We start from the raw sequence: 21134 nt of genomic DNA, 5'->3' as shown, positions 1-21134 counted from the left end.
AAAGGTTCTGTTTAAGAACACCTCGACAATGACCGTGAAGTGAGTCCATCTGGTCTTACGGTTCGATTCCGTCCTCTTCATGGCTAATATTTCTTTAATACCCACCAAAATTTGCCGTTTGGTCAATTACTGGTGACTTAATGTCAACTTGCCCTGGAATTGTTTATGCTTTTTTCTTTTATAATCTAAAGGCAAAGAAGGAAATAAAAAGGAAAAGGAAAATAAAACGATAATTTGAGAAAATATGAAGATATTTTGAAAAAACTATCCACGTCAGCGCGCCAAAGTTGGGCGAATTGAATGAATTCCGGCACAAACGCAAAAGATTTATGACCGAATTGACAAAAATTAAAAGGTTTATCAATCTAAAAGTGGCTCGGGCCCGTGCAAAACGATTTACCAATATGAAGGTGGCCAATTGTCGAAGAGAAAGTAATCAAGTGGCAGATTGGATCGTCAAAGCCCATTATAAGAAATACTTACCAACTAATTGGGTAGTTTATCCCCCTTCTAGTCTTTTGGATCTGCTTTGTTTTGAAACTTGTATTATGTTTACTCAAACTTTCACTCGAATGAGAATGCTAATAGTTTTTTTTTTCTCGAAAAAAAATGTCAAAATTAAAAAATTTACGACTGGATTGGTAAAAGTGTAATATTTTTATAACTTTTATCGATTATTTTCCCCGATAACGTGACACAATGTGGATTGAACCCGAGGCCTGTCCCGGCCACATTAAGCACACAGCTGCTCGAGCCAATACGGGGTTGTCTATCCAGGACTTGTCGCGCCGGGAATTGCGAGTTGATCAGCCACACGAATACTAGTTCTGGGAATCGTGATCACCAAAAGAGACCATTGGATCTCCATCCAATCGTCGAAGCACAAAAACAACTTGACTCCTACAAAAAATCCAAATCGCCAAGCACAAACAGCAACAGTTTCAAAACAGCAACAGAGCACTGTGGTGCTCCGTGATCGCATTCGCATTGAAAAAGAAGGCAAATGATCACGACAACGAAAGCAAATTGGGCCTAGCCCTTTTGTGATCATAGCGTGCTTGACCCGAGAGGAAAAGCTTGCTCAAATATCTTCCCTGATTGTCGGATCCACATTGGCAGTGTCAACTGTGTAGTGCCCTCTGTGGACCTGGACCATTTATGGTTAATGGGAAAAGGACTTCATGCAATGCTAATATCCCAATTAAGGAATGGTTAAGGGGGAAAATCGCGGTGACCGACGACTAAACGTCTCGATCGGGGTCGTGTTAGGCTTTGAAAATTGCAATTACATCGCCGTGCTCCAAAAGGGTATTGTGTTTCCATGAAAAAGATCGATGGTTATGTAGAGAGTTGGCGACGAAAGAATCGAAGCATATGATGAGCTGGCGGGTTTGCCGCTCCGCCGCGGTGATTTATCGCGCCTTTACAAGAAGAATTCGCGGCCTTTCCCTTTCTAGAGCACGGAAATGATGTCGCTTCTTCTCTGTCGCGAGGAAAAAGGCATGGAAAGAGAAGTCTTATTCCGAATTATGATTTGCCCCCACGAGATGTTGCAAACTCCCACTTTTCATTCACGCCAATATCCGCCGCCAAGAAAACGATATAGCGCAACAAAGTCCGGCAGATTTTGGCATCGGTTTCATGTTATCGATCGTCGCTAGAGGTGACAAAATGGGTCATGGGTCCGTGTTCTAATTAAATCGAAGAGTTGAATCGAGAACTTTGTAGCAATCGAGACCTCCCGAGGTTACGTGGGTTCACCTCTTTTAACCCTGTAGGGATCAGAAGAGCAGAGCACGTGGCTTGGCCTGCCTTTGAGAATATGTGGTCTTTCCAATTTCGTTAATCGCAATGCCACATTGCTTAATGGATCTACGAATGATTAGGATCGTAGTAACATGATGAGACTCTATTTGATGACATGGATTACTATATGCTAAGTTGGATTTTTTAAACATGATGAGTCAACATGTCCATTTTTTTACCCATCTATTCTAGAAAAGGAAAAAATAAATTAGGGCATTAATGACATGATTTATTATACCTCCACTTGAGAAAAATATGTTGTTTGGATAATCCACGTGTAACTTTTGCTGTCCACCGTTCAAATTTGAAGCCACAACGTTGAAAGTTTCCATTAACTTGAACTAATATAAGGACGATATCGAACATTTTCATTTAGTTTAGACATTTACTAGTAGTTCAAGAAACACATTGAATAAATTAAAATTTGAACGGTGAAGTCGCACATTGAGCCCGAATTAAGATGCCATTTGCGTCGACTAAATTATCAACATCATATCGCATTCAAGAACAAAAAGAAAAAAGAAGTCCCTCTTTAGTTTTCGGCAAATTTTTTTTTTTTTCGAATGAGTTTGATTTTAGCCTTCTGCCAAATTTTTTGAATATAATAGTAGCCAGAGAAGAAGAGAACGAATTTTTGTTTGATCTACGGCTGGTGTAAATGATTTTTTCTACATCCATCGTTGGATGGATGACATGTGTTCTTGAAGACAGCAGTTTAACCGCATCCGTCCACGTGTTTACACATACACCGTTGGATGGACAACGCGCGTACTTAGAAGTAGTTGTCTTGACCAAGAACATTCGTATTTGTCACTTATCTGACAATGAATGTGTATAAATTTTTTTTACTCAACCGCAACGACCGCGATAGTATTCCTTCCAAGGTTGAATTAGGGAAATGGCCGCATTCCATCTTTCGTCGATTATTGTCTTCAGGTAAGTCGAATAAAATTTCTATTCAATTTCCTTCCGTTCGTCATCTTTCTTTCGCAACTCTACATGGTCAATATATGATGCCCAAAAAAAAAAAAAAAAAACGACACCAATCGTTATTGAACTTTGATCTAATATGCAATATGGGCGCCGAACTTTAGATTTGTTCAATATGATCCTTGAACTTTAGTACATTGAGCAATATCGTCCCTAAAAATTAAATTTGTATAATGTGATATTTGAACTTTTGATACATGTTCAATCTAGTTCATATACTATATGAAAATATTCGATGTTATCCCTCAATTAGTTCAAGTTCAGGAACAACATTGCACATTTTCATATAGCTCCTGAATTAAATTAAGTATTAACAATAAAATTAGGTTCACATTGGATAAATAAAAAGTTCAGAAACTATTTATGTCGTTATCTCCCTGGGATAAAACCGTAATTAGAAAGCAAGAAGAACGACAAAATCGACACCGGTGGACTTTTGCAGTGGTCTCGGTGTCCAAATCTCTTGGGGAAGACGATGGGCCTCGTGAGCTAATTCTCTAGCTCTTCTTTTGGAATTGGGCCCGATCGATTAGTTAGCGCTTGTCAGGAAGCCTGCTCGTATAGGTCCGTGGAAACTTTATGGGACCGCCACAATAGGATCATCTATTGAATTCAAGCATCCGAGATCAAATCTAAATGGAAATTTGATCCCCATGACTTCTTGGACTGAACTCTTTATCTTCAAGGTACCGATCTCTGTATTCTCCTCGCTTGACCGATGACAGAGTACGAATAGATTGGATGCGTAATGGTCTTTCTGGCAAAAGTTAAAAAAAACACTATGCATTTCATACATCAACATCAGCGCTAGCCGGAGGCAATAAGGAGAGGAGAAAAAAGAAAGATAAACAAAAATATTACTAAAAATCGACACGTCATCATTGGTGGAGCCAACACGCTAAAGTTAGCCGAATTGACTGAATTGACATAAATATAAAAGGTTTAAGACTCAAATAACAAAAAAAAAAAAAATTAGAATCGAATTGGTTCAATTATAATCAATTTAAGACTTTTTTAATAATTTTTTCATGGGACGGGGGAGTGCCTTTCTTTTTCGAAACCCTTAAAGACTCTCTTACTCTCGTAAAATGAGATCAGACAAGGCTTTCGGGTCCGAAAGAGAAGATAGGGGATGATGCCGCCCTTGGGAAAAATCAAATCAAGCGTGTCCATTTTTAGCATCTCCACAGTAAGATTTTGCATTGTAATTGAATGAGACGGGGTGGGGCAGCACCATTTTTGTCCACATCCGTCACTTTCTTGTGGTTTCCCCTCAATTCTGACCATTTACACTTGAATCCCCCAACTTTTTTCCATGGCATCCAATGATCGACCGTCGACTGACCCCCGCCCCCAAAAAGAAAAAAAAGAAAAAAAAAAAAGATTTGATCGACCGTCGGGGACGCCATGATTTTGATGTGATGTGATTTTGGTGGGTTTCTCTTTACGAAATCATTTGTGCGTACTAAAAGTGGTAAAGTGGATCGAGATGATTAACGAAAAAATTCTTATTACGTGGATGTCAATTTACTCGTGAGCTAAATTTTTTTGACAATTTATTAATGTGGTTATTTTGAATAATTTTGAACGAAAATTATTGACATGGATGCCAGCCGTCTTACATGATACGATCGATACTGACGTGAATAATTTAAAAAAAGAAATCCTAAATATTTTAACATGTTTCTTTCCGTCTCCCCCCCTCTCCAATTTTTTTTTTGTGGCAGGCGAGGCCTCGATTCTCACCATATCCGAGCAATGGCCACCTTGTCGCAGCTAGTGGGTCGCGATAGCCTCACCTAGACCCTCGCGGGCTATGGGTGAGATCTGGTGAGGGTCGCAACCCTTGCTTGCAACTAGCAAGGGCCATAACCCTCACTAGCTGCTGGAGAGGGCCTAGGCCAAGGTCACAGCCCGACTCTCGGCCGCATCCGACAAGGGCCGTGACCCCAAAGGCGTCGCCCACAACGAAAAAAAAAAAAAAGACAAAAAAGAACAAAAAAATAAAATAATTATATTAATTGTCCACGTTAGAATCACTTGTTTTCATGTAGAACTGCTGGAGGCTATGTGAACAATTTCTAGTCAAAATTTTTTGGAATGACTAAATTGACAAAGGGGTTTATGACTAAATTGGCCAAATTAAAAGGTTTAGAAATGAATTGACATTCATATAATATGTTTAGGTTTTTTTTTTTCGTAATTCCAACTAGATCATGAATCCATACGTCCATTCGTATTTAGCGGCATGGGTCATACAGGGTTTGTCTAGTATTAGGAATATGGGTAGAAATGGGTGTAATAAACCCAAAACCAATTAAATGATGGTTTCTAGCGGGTTTGGGAAGAACCTGCTTTCGATCCACTTATTCAACGAAAAGGATACTTGGCTCTCGCACTCGTAAACATCATAAACAAGAAAAGCGATTGTATTAATTTCGTCCAATAACGCTCTCCAAGAGTAATTACGGGTTAAATGGATCAATTTTGGATCGGATCTTTCTGAATTCAATTCGGTCCACTTGTTTGACGGGCTAATGTATGGCGGTGTAAGTTGTTCTGTACGCGCTTGAACACTTAATCTCAGGGTCAAATAATTGCAAAGGGAAACCACATGAAAATGGATAGAAAAGGGGAAGCGAATCGGCCGCTAAAGAGCCAAAGCGAAACTTCGTTTGCCACCTCTGAATCAGTTATTAATCATGCGGATGCACGGACCCTCACGGGAGACGAACCGGAAACTACTTGGCTGCTCAGGCTACGTGCCAACGGATGCCACATGCTGCTCGTACATGGTGCCGCCGTCAGATGGGACGAATCCTTCTCGTGGTCCTAATCCCGTTTCACGTGTGAGATTTCTACAGGAGCGGAAAATCCAGCATGTCCTGGGATAAGACAATGAAGATTCACAAGCGAAGAAGCAGCCTGTCCTGCCCTATTGCTCTCTATTTCCAACCATGTAGAATCCAATTCGATCCGTCACGTGCTTACACAGTTGTTGCGAACACTTCGATGACAGTTATTTCATTCAATTCTTTCGCGAATCCATACAAGTTTTGAACCCAAACTGAGACAAAGTTCTTCGGGGCTTGGACGATCGACTGTTCTTTTGCTCTTTTGGCAAGTGGGACACATCTCAAGACGCCCCCACAACTTTAGGGCTTACTGGGAATAATAGACACTTGAATAAGGACAATCATCTCTCTCTCTCTCTCTCTCTCTCTCTCTCTCAACATTCAGGAGTGAGGCTCTGGTCTCTACTTGGATCCCCACAGTAGTAGTAGACCATGTAGTTCCTTTGGACCCACTCCATCGCGGCCTTCTGTTGGCGGCTCAGCCCGCCGGATCTCGACGGCGAGGCGGAAGGCGGCTGGCACGAGGCGGAGCTGTCGGCGGTGCACCCACCTATCTTGAAGTTTGTGTACTTCCCGACGAAGGGTTGGTATTGGTAGTTGGCTTTGTATTTGCCGTTCTCCGTGGCCCAGGACGACGCGTCCCATATCGATCCGTACACCCACATCGGTCTCTCGGGAAACGTCGCGTCGCTCTTTCTAGGGTACCTCCGTATCGGCACATCATCCACCAAGAATCTGGGGTCCAACAGTAAGTAGTTATAGTGCATAATGACAATGAAACTTCGTTGCATAGAAAATATTGAATATCATGCTACATAAAATGTAGACCACAGATGAAGTTTACTATTGATATTAACTAGATCGAGCCATTTATTCAAGAATTGAAAGGATGCTTTGAAGTTACGAGCCAGCTAATTCTCCCAAGTCTATGGTATAGGACTCTAAGAGAGATATATGATTGGATGCCGCCGCCGCCACCGCCGCCGAATATAAATGACCTAGCTAGGGTTCTTATTTGCGCAAAATGTATAAGGAGGCAGGTGGTCCATGAAAGGTTGTTGTATTTAGCTGATGGGCTTTTTCATAGACATACAGTCTTTACAGAACTTCGTTTTCACTGGCCGAACAAAATGAAATCAAGTATTTGAAGGACATATACATCTTTGAAAGCAGACTCAATAACGTGCCCATGTCATTCTTCAGACCAGTTTGTGTCGGTAAATAATCCGAAGCTAGCGTGCGTTTGAACAGAAGGGACCACCAATCATAGTCCAAAGCATGATCTAGTCGTTTTCCGATATAAAGAAGATCGAAAAAGCAACGATACCGACATGATCTCCATAGGGGTCCAGAGAATTGCGTAGTTGTGGAAATCCTCGGTGGGGTCGAACCAGAGATGGAACTTCATCTCCCTCCCGATGATGTTGCCGTCCCCACTCCCGGTGATGTACACGTTCGTCTGCAACGTGTACGGCTTATCGGCCGTCGTCCCGAGGAACTCTATGTCCACCTCGTCGTGGTTACCTGGGTAGTCCTCGTTGTTCGATAGCTGTCACGGCAACACATTGATAATGTGTATGGCAATCATCGGGAAATATCTAAATAGCTAGCTAGCAAAGACGAAGACAAGACACCAGCAAAACAACATGGAACACAAAAGAAGGGGTTTGTGTTTTTGTTTGTGTTTGTGTCTAAGAATGTGCTTCTTACGTAGAAACATGTGTTGACGCCTGCCGTGTAACCAGGTTGAAGCTTCACAGCAGCACTGAAATAGCCAGATTTGTAGGGTCGAAGCGACTTGAATCCGCTTCCTGCTCTCTCCAAGAAACGTGCATGCAGTAGCAAACGCTTCGCATTAGGGTTTCGTAGTCTCGAAAGCGAAAGACGAGTGCATGCAAGTTGGGGAGCTCGGAAAGCTTATGCATGAAGGCAAAAGAAAAGACATGAATGAAGCTCGCTCACAGCACTATCCTATGATTACAATCACTAACCCGAGGAACTATCAAGCCAGATGGTCACAGAGCCCTGGTCTACAATCTGGTGCCGAGGCCCCCACAGGTTCCTGAACCCTTGATCAAAGGTCATGGCGTCGAATCTGGAGCTGGGGTAGTAGCCAGGTGGAGGCGGGCCCTGTGCACCGGCCATCCTAGGAGCATTCATCACTGTCATGATCATCATCAGGACCCAAATGCACGCCATGTAAGAGGGACAATATTGCAGAGACATCACCATGGTCCTTCAACACTGGTGAAAGTGTGCTGAACGAATGAAGACAGGGGACTGAACACGAATGCGAGATGAAGGTGAAGGCGTGTACATGATGGAGGGCTGCGGGCAGAGGGGGAGTCGGTATAAATAAGGGAAAACCAGAGGACCCCACGTTGTGATTGTGGAGATAAGTTGGTTGTATTGTATGGGAGTTATAATTGTTGCAGATGGGGACAAATTTGCAGACGATTGGCCCATCTATGGAGGAAGAACTTGTCCTGTTTCTTAGTTGCAGGCATCTGTCCCTTTTGCCCCCATTTCTTCCCCCTTTTAAGAAGATGAGATCTCCTCCATCGTGAGAAAACTTGCTACTTCTGGTCTCTCACTTTGGGAAGGCAGAGATCAACATTGGAGGAGAGATGGGCGAAAGCAATTCGCGGTTGATTATGTCGTCACATCCCGTTCTGAAACTAGTAAATAGAAAATAACAGTAGATGGAGCACCAAGAAAGTTGTAATTGAGGTCACCATGATTCTTCAAGCCTGCAGCCATTTTGCTAAGAAGAAAGAGTGAAGCCCGGCACCGATAATCATAGAAGCATAGACGTTTCGAAATAAATTTTTTTCATGGATAGGATGATTTTGTCAATTAGGCCAATTCAATGTAATGAGCCTACAAACGGAAATCTCAGTATAGAAAGTCAAAAAGTAGGTAGGTTTCATGTCATTTCTTTGCTTAGAATATGTTAGTTGAGATATTTTTCTCTTCTTTAAATGATGAATTTACCAAATATATGAGCGACCCCTGCATGTTAGTTGAGCTAATCTTGCACGTGATACCGAAAGACCTCAAACCCCCCCGGCTTGGTGCTCCGATAACATGTTAATCGCGTTTTATTTCCTCGAAAAAAGTAAGTCGATAAGGTATAACCCGGCGCTTACAGAACCAGAACATTAGATGTTTCTTTCATCCTCTTCCCAGGGAATTCCCAACTGTAGTGCCGGAGTTTGCAAACGTTTCTGCGGCATCGACGGCCGGTGAAGTGAAGTTTTGGACAGGTATCCAAGGTTCTGCAGTACTGCATATATCAGGAGATGTTCCTGTTTTGGATTTTTTCATGAACCGGGAGCGAAGGACGCACTCGTGAATGTATTGTTCCCGCTTGGCAAAGGTAGATCAGGAACGTGTGATCCCGTGTCTTCCAAGACAGACTTGGACAGTGATGGAATTTGGACAGCTTCTGAAGGGAGATAATTGACTCTATGAGTAGCATCGTGTCTTTATAGCCTACTAGGTAGGATTTTGTTGTTCATAAGTCCTCCTCAGTGAAGTGAAGTCCACTTAGTAGATTGCTGTAAACAAGCTGATTCCCATCATCCAGCATGGTCCCCTTAAAACAATCAGATTGTGAATTCCGCATCGTGATGATGGCGAACTCCGTTAACCTCGTGGATCATGTGACGGTTGGTGCCGGCCAGAGTCCGGGCGGGTATCTAGGACGCACAGGAGCACCTGATAGTGTGTGGGTTATTGACCTTGTACCGTGCGCCTGCATTTCACCAGGAAGTGTATTATCCTTTAGTTTTGATGAACATAATCAATCGGCAAAGGTTGTGAAGGGTCCTTTGTTGATCTTGAACCGGAAAGTGAATGACTAGGGAGTAAAATGCAAGTAGCTCAACAGCCCGGCGCCCCACGCTCGTTCGCCTTCCGACCACCGAGCTGACCCTTCGAGGGTTACGAACTCGATGCGTAATCTAATCATCATGTCCCGCGATAAGCTTTCACAAGATGCTACAAAAAGAAAGAAAAAAGATCGTTTGGCGAGCCATGACTTTCGGCGCATGTCACAATCTATGGAGCTCTTAATACTTGCATGGAGTGGAGACGGCCTCTTTCGTAGACCATGACATAAACACCAACGGCTGATCATGCAACGGGCAAGAAAAGAGGAAGGATCGCTGGATCGTTGGATCGTTGGCCTACGTGATTGAACGCGCATGGGGGGCGGGGCCCTCGCCGCCGACAGAGATAATGAACTTTCGAGGTTGTAATAACGACGATTGCTTGCCGCACCAATCCAAATTCAACGCACACTCAAAAATAATGTCGAAAGGGAGAAAACGGTGGTTTGGTCTCTGTTCATTAAACTTGTAGAGTTTGAAGTGATTGTGAATTTATGAGCAATCACGTGGAGAAAATCTTTGTGGCCCTTCAATGCTGAGGTTGAGCAGACGCCAAGTTTTTTTATTTATGCTAATCATCTCTCGTGTCGTGGCTATCGTCGTGTAATGTTGATTCCACGTAAGATGGTCGAAGCTACTTGGAAATGAGATGAGTAGTTGGGATTATTATTGGCTTAAAAGACTCGATTAAGTCAACAACTCATTTTACAATAATAGGGGTGATCGATTTCATGATGGATCGGTTCTCGTTTATGGGTCAGTTCCCATCTGTCGAATCAGTCCTTCTCTGGTACCAGGAACCAAGCCAATTCCTGCGGGAACCACCCGAAGCTAGTTGGTTTGATCCGATTTTCGGGTTGAACTAGTACGAATGCCCGTCCTAATAAATAAGGGAGGAAACTTACTTCGTTTAACATAAGAGAGAATCGACAACAACTAAAATCTCACGATAATGTATTGTTGAAGCTTATGAATAATCATCGTCGGTTTACGTTTGGTGACAAATTACTATTCAACTTTCAGTCTTCAATTGCTTTCCCACGTCTTTAGCCAGGATAACGGACTACCTGCTATTGCCAATAATGCACGTATAGATTCGCACAACGATGACTAAGACTAAGGGTGACAAAAAAAAAAAAGTTCCAGATCATATATAAATAAGAGAATTGATTATATGATAGTTTCAATTTTTGGGCGATCGTTATGCTAACAGTCTGTATTGGGCCACAAAAAATAAATATTTATTAATTAAAAATTATTATGGGGTTCACTTTTTTAAGAATTAATGGCTCACGATATACTATTGCTTTTACTGTCACTCAAAGACTATTAGAGATATATATGGGCCGCGCCTCGACATAAGGTCTCCAATTCAGAGTAACTTGAGAAGCCAAACTTTTCCCATTGTGAATAAAGACTTGCTCAATTTACGATTACACGCAGATGCAATGATTCGTGTACTTTTTGCTAAGAGCATAAGCGAGCCGAAGAGTTTCGGATTTTCATGACTGAAAAATGAAAGATCCTCATCTAACTCTATTTGGCCTTGTTGATTCCTCAAACTTAGAAACATCATCATCACCCGTCGATGACAACCGGGTCACTCGCGGCTTATAAGCCGGTCTACAGCTCGAGGTGCCATTCCCTTTCAATTGAATTGTCATTGCATTTATATTGTGCTTGGTACGGCGAATAGAATGGAATGGGATGATGATTCCAATAACTTTGTTTGGTAAAATTGGGGGGATGGAATGACACCGTGATTTTTTTTTGTGTTCGGTGGTGCGAAATAATGTTGTAGGAATTGAGTTCGACGGGGATTTTCTAGTAGATTTAATTCGCATCATACCTGTATCAATAGTATAACGATCCATATCCCTTAAAATGTGGTTTAGAATCATTCAATACCAATCTTTTTTTTTTTTTGTAAGGTAAGAATGTATATAACTTTTCAAAGCGCCATTTACAAGGAAGAGACCGAACACAAAAACCTCGTACCCATTAGTACACAAGGGCGTGTCTTAATGGGTGCAAAGGTGTAGCGGTCTATCAAGATACACAAACCGAAAGCGCATATACTAAAGAAGCCAAAGAGACGGCTATGTAAGAGAAAACGGCCAAAACAGCGGCCAACCAAGACAAATACTATCTAACAGGCCATAGATACCGGCCAAGACAAGAGCCAAAAAACACAAGGAAAATACACTAAACAGCATCATGGCGGTCTTCAAAGATAGAGGATGGGAGCCCCCAATTTCTTTGGAGTCGCCTATTACGAGGGTGGTCTTGAACATGACCAAGAGAGATACTCTTGTCTCTCACAACTTTGACAAGGTGTTTGATAATAGCCGGCACAAAAAGGGACTTGTCTCGGAAGAAGATATTGTTCCTTTCGGTCAATTACCAATCATTTTGTTCATTAGTTACATTTATTAACTATGATTTGGAAGTTACTAACAGTAAATTATAATCGAAATATAATTTTAGAATCGCTCATAATTATGCTACTAAGTAAGTATAATTTACTTAAAAGTAATGGGCTGTAGGAAATAGCAATTCTATTAAAAATAAAATTCGATTTTTATAGGGTGGAGGAATCCCTATTTCATTTCAATTTGTATTGGGCCTTGATTGGGCCCACCCAACAAGAACTATAAGGATAGATGAGCAAATGTAGTGGGCCTTCCAATTCACCGACTCGGGTCTCGGAAGTAGGAACTTGGCTCGGGTTCGGATCATATGAGTCGAGTTATTTAACCGAGTGATTTCCACGTTATTTCTTTCGCAAAAAAAAACGATGATTTAAAAAATAATCGTATATGAAAATATTTCATATATAAATTGTTGTTGATTATAAAAATATTTTTCATTCATTAATTATTTCATGCAATAAAAACGATCATTTTAAGAAAAATATTTTTCAAATTATAGCACATTTGATTTGGAATAAATTATGCAATTATTAAATACCTATAAATCCTCATTTTCTTCTCCTTCTTTTTTTTTTAATTTAAGAACAACTATTGATGACATTACTGATATATATATATATATATATGTGTGTGTGTGTGTGTGTGTGTGTGTGTGTGTGTATCCAGGCAATTTACTTACGCTTAATTTAGAAGGAACTTTCTTTAGTGTGTAAATTCACAATTCAATACATGGATAATTTGGAAATATCTTGAATGCGAGATAAATCTAACTTTTCCAACTAAATAATTGTAGGTGATGAACCAAACTCGAAAACATGATTTATTTTCAATTTTTTTTCCAACAAGTCTATCTGATATCTAGACATTATTAAGATTGCATTTTTTTTTTGGCAAACACAATATTTAGATCTTGATCGCATATAAATATGGACATGTAGGCTTAATACCCAAAAAAACCGCTAACTTTAGTATTTGCGACAATTGTTTCCAAAACTTTTTCACGTTCAACTTTTACTTTTGTTCCAATAATACCCTAAACTTTTACTTTTATCCAAATTCTACCATCCTAATACTAAAAAAAATCCTCAACTGTAGCATATGCCCTAATTATATCCAAAACTTTTTTTGTCTTATAAAAAATCTTCAACTTTTACATTTGTTTCAATTCTACCATCGTTAACCTTCCATCCATAATCATCACGGCGTTAATGAATTACATCTTAGTAAAGCCGATATGAGAAACCATTGAACTTCTCTTTTGTTATTTGCTTCCTCTATATATTGCCGGGATATATAGAGTCACTAAATGCGGCACGTTTCGTATTCTCTTCGGCATTCGGTAGTCTAAAGAAAGGCCAGACATGGAGATATTTGGACGAACGATCTAAAATCTCGTTATTCTTCTAGAAACCTACTGTTTCTAAATTTCAAAGATTCATTGATAAATTTAGCGAGAAAATTCGAATTACGTAGGATTAATTAACGGCGATTATGGACGGAAGACTGACGGTGGTATAATTAGGATAAAAGTAAAAATTGAGGGTTTTTTATGAGACAAAAAATAATTTTGAATAAAATTGTCACAAATGCTAAAGTTGGAGATTTTTTTTTTGAATATTAGGCTGGACATGTATGATGACGAAAATAATTTCATAAGCTTTCGAAATTGAAAAATGTATGCTTCTGATCTTCGAGTATTTTAGCAAAATTGATTGGGGAAAAAAAAAAAAAAGAACTTGTAAAATAACCGACAGCAAAAGCTCTTCCCAGGTTACACCTTCCATGAAAGTTACTCGAGGTCGACGCGCCCCTCCGTCCGCTCCTTCGGTCCAAGTCCAGATCAACGACCAGCGTTGAAAGGGGCAAAGAGGAACCCGAAAATCTGTTTACTCATCGGAATCGTGGGGTTCTTCTGAAACCCAAGTTCTTCAATCACCGATCCCATCCAATCCAATACCTTTCGATCATTGATCTGCTCCCGGTTCCGGGCTCTTCGAAGAGATTTGAAGAAGAAGAAGAAGAAGAAGAAGAAGAAGAATCGCGGGTGATGGAGAAGGTGATGAACATGATAAAGCCCAAGGCAAACCCTCAACAGCAATTGCGGGACTGGCAGCGTCGTCTTCGCCAGGAGTGCCGCAACATCGAACGCCAAATCCGAGGTAAAATTTCCCCCCCTCTCCTAGTTTCTGAGGTTTGATCGTGTTGGGTGAGATTGAACGCACTGATGCGATGAGTTGTTGTTCGTGTGTTTTGCGGTCTGGGGTTCGGTTCAGATATCCAGAGGGAAGAGAAGAATGTGCAGAAGGCGATTAAGGAAGCTGCTAAGAGAAACGACATGGGCTCAGCTAAGGTAAAGACGCAATTTTTTGATGCTCTGTCGATGTTATGTGAATCCTTTCTTGAGTAAAGGTTGATCTTTTCGATGTTTTAGAGTTCCACTAGGTTATGTGATGTAATGTGTGGAAGATATCATATGATGTAGGTACAAATATTGAGCGCTAGCGGGTAGTTGTGATTATGATTTATGTGTAGAGCTTAGACGAGAAACTTGGTTCTGGTTCTTGTAGCTGGTCCACGAAGCAAGGTTGACTAGCGTTGGTAGAGGAGTTGCTGTTGCTAATTGAATTTGCATATTGAACTGGATTCGATCATGCATTTCATCCTGTGGATCTCCTCAATTCCCTCGTCTTTCAGGGAATCCATTTCTCAAGTTCCTAATCTTTGTTAGCTTCATTCAGCTTCTTGATCATCCTCTACACTCTAAAATGATCTTCTGGCCGGCTGGGAAATTTAAACCTTCATGGTCAGATGATTACAGATTTAGCTGATAAAGAGTTTGATGCCTTACTTGATCCCTACACATCAGAAATTCACGCATCGCGTAAATTTCTAAATATCTGATATTTCTTGTCGGCGCATCTTAGACATCTAGTGAATGTCTGACCTCAACAGACTTTTGGCTTTGTTTCACTTGTTTTCATTAATATGATTGAATTGTGCTAAATATACCCCAATATGTGCTTACATGCGCTTGTATAACAGTACTTCCAAGTTTTGTCTGCATGATAAGTATCTCAAGTTCATACACACATCTTTTAGCATGCACTCCTTTATTGACATTGCAAATTTTTCCCCTTCTTTGTGATTCAACAGGCACTTGCTAAGGAAATTGTGATGTCCAAAAGAACAGTGAACCGTCTTTATGAAAATAAGGCACAACTGAACTCAATATCAATGCACCTTGGAGAAAGTGTTGGTATGGTTTTCTCATGTTAGTTTAGATTTTTCCATAGTGATTTTTTACGTGAGAACTTACTGTCTTAATTTGGTAATGCGTCCATGCTTTGCTTTGATAGAGGGTATTACCATTCAAGGAAGGTTGTCTATGATAGAGATGATTAGACATCGTAATAAATCCTGTGAAAATAAGCATAAAATTGCCGTGAATTAGGGTTATATGATCCATTGCCTGAGATTGGTAACAGCCTTCTTACAGCCATCTCTGTAGGAGATATAGCGGTTGACAAGTTGATGAGTGGTGTGGCAACATTTAAATTAGATTTCAGTTTCTTAGGGCTGAGTGTTATAACTTCTCTAACTTAAAAATGTTCTACTTCTCTGGCATAACATCTCTTTCTCCACCTGTTTAACCAACTTATTTTGATTTTATTTTCAGCAATTGCTCGGACAGTGGGGCACTTATCTAAGAGTGCTGAGGTTATGAAGCTTGTTAATGACCTTATGAAAGCTCCTGAAATGGCTGTTACGATGAGAGAGTTCAGCAAAGAAATGACCAAGGTACAAGATCTTCTTTTCCCACATCAGTTGATGTGATTATATAATTTACATGTTGCACTCTCTCCTCTGGGGGTTATGTGAATTGCGTATTTGCATTCTAAAATCCATTTCGTGGTCGACATTCATGTTCAGAATGCCGAGGGTGATGCCTATGTTCAAGCTTCTTTTCATAGTATGTTGCTGTTGAAAGATGATAGAAACTTTTATTTCCTTTTTGGCTGAGTCACTATATCAGCATGACCTTATAGTGCACTATTCAGGAACATTATCTGGAGCAATTTGGCAATGTTAGGTCTCCATTTCATGCTCACTTGCTGGAATATGGCTTGCGAAGTTGGAAAAAAAAACTGGAAATGCAATTTCTGAAATATTTTTCTTACTTTTCATTGAAAAGCTTTTAATGAACAATGGGTTGTGGAGCTGCCTGCATCCTGCTGAATACAAGTAGCAGAGGTATATTCTTGATTGCTGAACGCAGTTTGTTTATATGATATATAGGCTGGTGTGATAGAAGAATTTGTGAACGACGCGGTTGACACAGCTCTTGACACGGAGGACATAGAAGAGGAGATAGACGAAGAGGTTGATAAGGTCTTGACAGCCATGGCCGGTGAGACAGCTGCTCAACTTCCAGAGGCAGTGAGGAAGCAAAAGGTGAAGCAATCTGCTCAACCTACTGCAGAAGAGGTATATCCGCTTGTTTGGTCGTTCTTTTATTTCCCCAGTAGGAAGCTAATTAAGAAACAATCACTGCTGCATTCTTACTTTTTTCATGTATTCACGAATTTGGAATTTTGTAGGACGAGGCGGTAGCCGAGGTAGCTGAGGGTGTTGACGATGAGGAAGAACTAGAACAAATAAGAGCTCGCCTTGCAAAAGTTAGGTCTTAGCTCCAATTTTTCTACTGTTACACACTTCGACAGTACAGGAGGCAGGGAAAGGAGCGGGCAAAATCTATTTAGCCTAACGTGGAAGGACCGCGGTACCTCTTTATTGTATTCTGATTGATGCAGAGGAGATCCTATATAACACTTGACGGGTGATGAAACAGTGTGTGATGGTGTATAAATACGCGAGTTATGTATAAACTTGAGCTCGTGGTGAATATTTGCATGTGGATCCACAAGTTCACCAATATTGCGTAACACTCGAGCCAGAGCTTCCATCCTTACAATAGAGGAAACGACATGGATCTTTCCGATTATCGTGGTTTTAACTTTTATCTCGACATGTCTAACTTTTATCTCGACATGTCTACTGCGATTGCTTTTGCATCGCTGCTATTTCAGAGGAACGATTGTCGAGTGTTTTCACTTTAAGGCATCGGACAACACAGAGACTCTCATGTAGAAGGTGAACAAGACCACCCCAAGCTAGCAGAAAATTTGACGATCCAAGTTACCAAGAGTAAGAAGTTGCCTTCGCTCGGAACGTGTTGAAGATCGAAAATCTTTGTGCTCTCCTCTGTCAAAGTTACATCACCATGTTTTACGTGTGGACCAGTCACTCCCCATATCATTTAGCAATGTAACTCCATGCAAATAACATTTTTATTCCGCCACAAAATGACTCGGACCCAAGATCTCCTCCATCGGATGAGAACCTGACATTCGAGATTTGCAGCAACATGGAGAGAAACAGATCTGTCAAGGTGATAGGATTGATTCCTTGCATGTTTTTCCACTACTACCCGGGATCGACCCCCGGTCTCATCCCTACCCCAACAGCTGCATCATGATCTCTCACGTCTTAAGTGAAGATGAAAAGGACACTTCAAAATATACGGTTTCTCGGTTATCTGCGCAAACCCTACAAGTTCGCATTGTCGAGGGGATCATATATGTAGGCTTTCGACCACTACAATGCTTATATTTCAGAACATGAGCAAACAGTATGCCAATTTTTAAAGTTTAACCGATACTTCAGCAGTGCATTACCGGCACGTCTCCTCTGAATCTAGACAAATCGATAATCCGGAACATCCTCAGCATTCACAGACATCTACATTGACTGAAGCTGAACTATATAGCATCACATCCATCTACCCGGACGACATATACCGGCGAAGCCCGTGAAATGACAACGCTCGAAGTTTGAGGAAGATGCAGATATTCTGCATTCAAGCAGCTCTTACTCTGTACAGTTCTCTCAAGCCCTCGATCACTGGCTGGTATCCGGACCTCATGGGCACAAGTGACGTCACTCGTAGGTGCTGAGCGTTACCACTCCGGGGCTTGGACAGCGTCATCCGGAACAGCTCTCCTTCTAACATTCTAGCTGCGGCAACGGCTGCGGAAGAAAGCATCCAAATACTTAAATATCTGCCGAGAACGATGGACTAAAGTTGCTATAAGCTGACTTCAATTTACAAAAAGAAGATCAGGGACTGTGATGGGTCTGCCATGAGGTCTCGGAAAATCTAACCATGGCCTTCCAGAAAAAAAGTGTGCCAAAAAGTTTGCAGCTAGACAAGTCATTTCTTGAGAGAAAAGGAAAGGCAGAAAGACAGACCAGGTACTTCCACAGACCTCTATGAGAAAGTTCCAAATTGAGTAACACCATACAGCACTTTCAATTTCCCCGAGAAAATCCTCCACAATCAAATCCCAATAGCCGCAGAGAACCAAATTTCCTCCCACTTCATAACTGATTCCAAAGACCGAAACTTTCTGCCTCCGCACGTGGTCGGGTACGCGGGGCCTCTTACAACGAGGTGATTAGTTTGGTGTAAAAAGCCAAAGTCGAGATTTTGACTGAGCCGATCGGGAAATTTTAACATCACTTAAGAGCATGGTCGAAGAATGCGAAGGTTTACCAGCAAAAGGATGAAGCTTGGAAAAATCGAAGAACTCGTCAGCACTTGTCCCGAACATAATCCTGGCGACCCGGTCGAAGCATATCACCGTGAAAACCTTCTTGTCGGTCGCTATAGACATCTGCATTTCCCATTCCACAACCAGAAAAAAAGGAGGGAAAGAAAAAGAAGACAGAGAAGAAACCCCCCATCACTCCAGTACTCTAACAAAACGAGCACAAAATCCATGGAAACCAGAAAGATAGAAAAAAAGCAATCTTTCCACTGAAAGCAAACGAAAATGTCATCGCCCAACGCAAAAAGAGAGAGAAATGCTAAAAGGGATACGAGTATGACTCACGAGGAGACGAAAGAGGCGCTTGGAACCGGAAGGGCCGGGGTTGAAGGAGTTGCGGTCGCAGTGTTTGCAGAGGGAAGAAGGGTCATCGGGAAGAGACCTCTCGCAGATGGAGCATGCTCTGTACAGCAGATCAGCGGGGTCGATCGCTAAAATGGCACACACCTCCGTCGTCGCTGAAGGAGTTGAGGTTTCGCTGTTTGCGGAGGGACGAAGGGCCATAGGGAAGGCAGATCGAGCCTGCTCTGTTACAGCAGATTGGCGTGGCCGATTGCTAAAATGGCGCAAACCTCCGCCGCCGTCAACCTCCGCGCCGTCGTTGGTTTTTCCACTTTGACGTGTTCTCTTTTTTTGGGGGAGGGAGGGGGAAGGTCTTCTCCTCGTAGCAACACTTCCCTCGCTCGGTTTTGGGAAAATTTCAGAAATCTTTGGTCTGCGAAAAAAAAACAAAGGGTTATTGTGACAAAAAAAATCTCAAATTGCTATATTTATGATAAATTTATTTCAAATTATCTTTTTTATTACAAAAATTTCAAATTGATACACACGTGATAAATTTATTTCAAACTATTTTTTTTACAGCAAAAAATCTCAAATTAATACACATGTAATAAATTTACCTACCGTTAAATTGAATATCTCAAATTGATACATCTGTGAATATCCGGCAATTGCCATGTGTCATCCAACTCAGTAATTTGACGACAAAATTTAATGAAAACTAACGGAGGATAAATTCGTCGCAGATGTACCAGCTTTGGGTAAATTTGTCAATGGTATATCAATTTGAGATTTTTTGTGGTAAAAAAATAGTTTGTGATAAATTTATCACAAGTGTACCAATTTAGAGTTTTTCGTGATATTAACCAAAAAAAACATTAGAAAAAAATATTTTTAAAAATATAATTTATATCGCTTGAAATAATTAATCAAAAAAATATTGATAATGAAAGATTTTTTTAAAAAATATTTTTCTATTTTTAAAATTTAAAAATAGTTGAAAAAAAAAGAACACAGGTATGGCACCCTTCTGCCTATGCCCAGCGGGGTTGCCGGCCCTCACTAGAACATGAAGAGGGTCAGGGCCCTCTCCATCTTTCTTCGCGTTCCAACGTTTTGGTATTTTTCCTTTCTTTCAACTTTATTTTCCTCCTAGAGAAGTTCCTATTTAGCTTCACATAAGCTCTGCCCCGCTCCTGGATCACGCAATGGCCATCAATTTGAGTCGCCAATTCTCCTCTCTCGCGAGTCTCTGCTTCGAAGTTAGCCCTTCCCACTCTGGATCCGAGTTGTTGGCCCACTCCATCGTCGCTAGAACAGAGAGGGGGACGCCGACCTTGCCCAGATCTCAGAGAGGGCCAGCAGGCCCTCGCCTTTAGTCGGTGGGGTTGCCAACCTTCGCCGACGCCCCATCGGTGTGTGTGTTTTTATCTTTTATTTTTTAAATTTTAAAAAGGGAAAAAATAAAGAACAAAGAAATAAATAAATAAAAGGTGAAATGACGAAAATGCCCTTAAAATCATGCTCTCTTTTGAGACTCCAAGATCACTTCAGACTCTTATTTAAGAAAATATTGGCACTTCAGGCTCTTATTTGAAACAACGTTTATCAGACCCTTATTTGAAAAACGAAGATACTTTAGGTCTTCATTTTAAAATTTTCCATAAATATGATGGTGGGCTTATGAACCATAAATAGGGAGGGCTTATGAACACATGCTCTCGCGTGCATGTTGCACCCTTTTTTTTTTTAAAGATATTTTAGTTAAAAAAAAAAATTCTCCCATATACTCCGTGGCCGCATGAGAAAAAATATTGGGAAAAGCCCCAAATTTGCCTCAACTCCATAAACCAGAAAGAAACGGTTTGGTTTTGCTCGAGCATTAGGGGATCAAAATGTCCTTCGCAAAGGCGCAAAATGTGCACTCGAATGACGTGTTCGCCGATCCGATGTTGTATCTTAAATAGCACCGATGTCGATACGCGACATGCGATACGCGACACGACATGATACGCCGACACGTCATTTTTTAAAAAATAGAAAATTTCACCATATTAGGATACGTTATATATTAAATGTATATTTTTATATATTCATGATAAATTATCATTTGTATATAAAAATATAAACGGCGAGTTTCTTTTTCTTTTATTGGGGATTCATGAATATATTTTTCTAAAGCTAGTTGGATATATTAATTTTGGGGTT

General features: G+C 40.9%; 3 protein-coding genes and 1 long non-coding RNA gene across 4 annotated transcripts; 1 reads left to right on the top strand and 3 right to left on the bottom strand.

Moving 5' to 3' along the window:
• Positions 1–5791: 5791 nt before the first annotated feature.
• Positions 5792–8163, bottom strand: LOC115734164 (xyloglucan endotransglucosylase/hydrolase protein 31-like). Its single transcript, XM_030664781.2, has 4 exons — positions 7643–8163; positions 7362–7462; positions 6983–7200; positions 5792–6386 (listed from the first exon to the last, which is right to left on the bottom strand). The coding sequence occupies exons 1-4, from the start codon at positions 7881–7883 to the stop codon at positions 6026–6028; spliced, it is 921 nt and encodes a 306-aa protein (XP_030520641.1). The 5' UTR covers positions 7884–8163; the 3' UTR covers positions 5792–6025.
• A 5604-nt stretch (positions 8164–13767) lies between these two features.
• Positions 13768–16871, top strand: LOC115734165 (vacuolar protein sorting-associated protein 24 homolog 1-like). The gene is made up of 6 exons (XM_030664782.2): positions 13768–14135; positions 14250–14326; positions 15130–15232; positions 15653–15774; positions 16273–16461; positions 16575–16871. Exons 1-6 carry the CDS (start codon positions 14024–14026, stop codon positions 16662–16664), a joined length of 693 nt encoding a protein of 230 aa, XP_030520642.1. The 5' UTR covers positions 13768–14023; the 3' UTR covers positions 16665–16871.
• Positions 16668–17377, bottom strand: LOC125315361. The gene is made up of 2 exons (XR_007198591.1): positions 17089–17377; positions 16668–17011 (listed from the first exon to the last, which is right to left on the bottom strand). It is a non-coding gene; the product is annotated as an uncharacterized LOC125315361 (long non-coding RNA).
• A 240-nt stretch (positions 17378–17617) lies between these two features.
• LOC115734166 lies at positions 17618–19207 on the bottom strand. The gene is made up of 3 exons (XM_030664783.2): positions 18930–19207; positions 18590–18710; positions 17618–18063 (listed from the first exon to the last, which is right to left on the bottom strand). The coding sequence occupies exons 1-3, from the start codon at positions 19146–19148 to the stop codon at positions 17894–17896; spliced, it is 510 nt and encodes a 169-aa protein (XP_030520643.1). The 5' UTR covers positions 19149–19207; the 3' UTR covers positions 17618–17893.
• Between the last annotated feature and the right edge of the window lie 1927 nt (positions 19208–21134).

This window comes from Rhodamnia argentea, chromosome 6 (assembly GCF_020921035.1).
Source record: "Rhodamnia argentea isolate NSW1041297 chromosome 6, ASM2092103v1, whole genome shotgun sequence".
Classification (NCBI taxonomy): Eukaryota; Viridiplantae; Streptophyta; class Magnoliopsida; order Myrtales; family Myrtaceae; genus Rhodamnia; species Rhodamnia argentea.
Note: the sequence above shows the minus strand (reverse complement) of the source record. Positions and strands in the feature narration are given on the sequence as shown.

Bases quoted from the DNA above. Each gene is read 5' to 3' on its own strand.
- LOC115734164 (XM_030664781.2), bottom strand. From the start codon at position 7,883: ATGGTGATGTCTCTGCAATATTGTCCCTCTTACATGGCGTGCATTTGG. The intron at 7,201-7,361 runs GTAAGAAGCACA...TTGCCGTGACAG, and splicing joins GCGTCAACACATGTTTCTAC to CTATCGAACAACGAGGACTA. The intron at 6,387-6,982 runs GTCGGTATCGTT...GTTGGACCCCAG, and splicing joins TGGACCCCTATGGAGATCAT to ATTCTTGGTGGATGATGTGC.
- LOC115734165 (XM_030664782.2), top strand. From the start codon at position 14,024: ATGGAGAAGGTGATGAACATGATAAAGCCCAAGGCAAACCCTCAACAG. The intron at 15,233-15,652 runs GTATGGTTTTCT...TTTTATTTTCAG, and splicing joins GCACCTTGGAGAAAGTGTTG to CAATTGCTCGGACAGTGGGG. The intron at 16,462-16,574 runs GTATATCCGCTT...GGAATTTTGTAG, and splicing joins CTCAACCTACTGCAGAAGAG to GACGAGGCGGTAGCCGAGGT.
- LOC115734166 (XM_030664783.2), bottom strand. From the start codon at position 19,148: ATGGCCCTTCGTCCCTCCGCAAACAGCGAAACCTCAACTCCTTCAGCG. The intron at 18,711-18,929 runs GTGAGTCATACT...TGGGAAATGCAG, and splicing joins AGCGCCTCTTTCGTCTCCTC to ATGTCTATAGCGACCGACAA. The intron at 18,064-18,589 runs GTAAACCTTCGC...TTTCTTCCGCAG, and splicing joins CAAGCTTCATCCTTTTGCTG to CCGTTGCCGCAGCTAGAATG.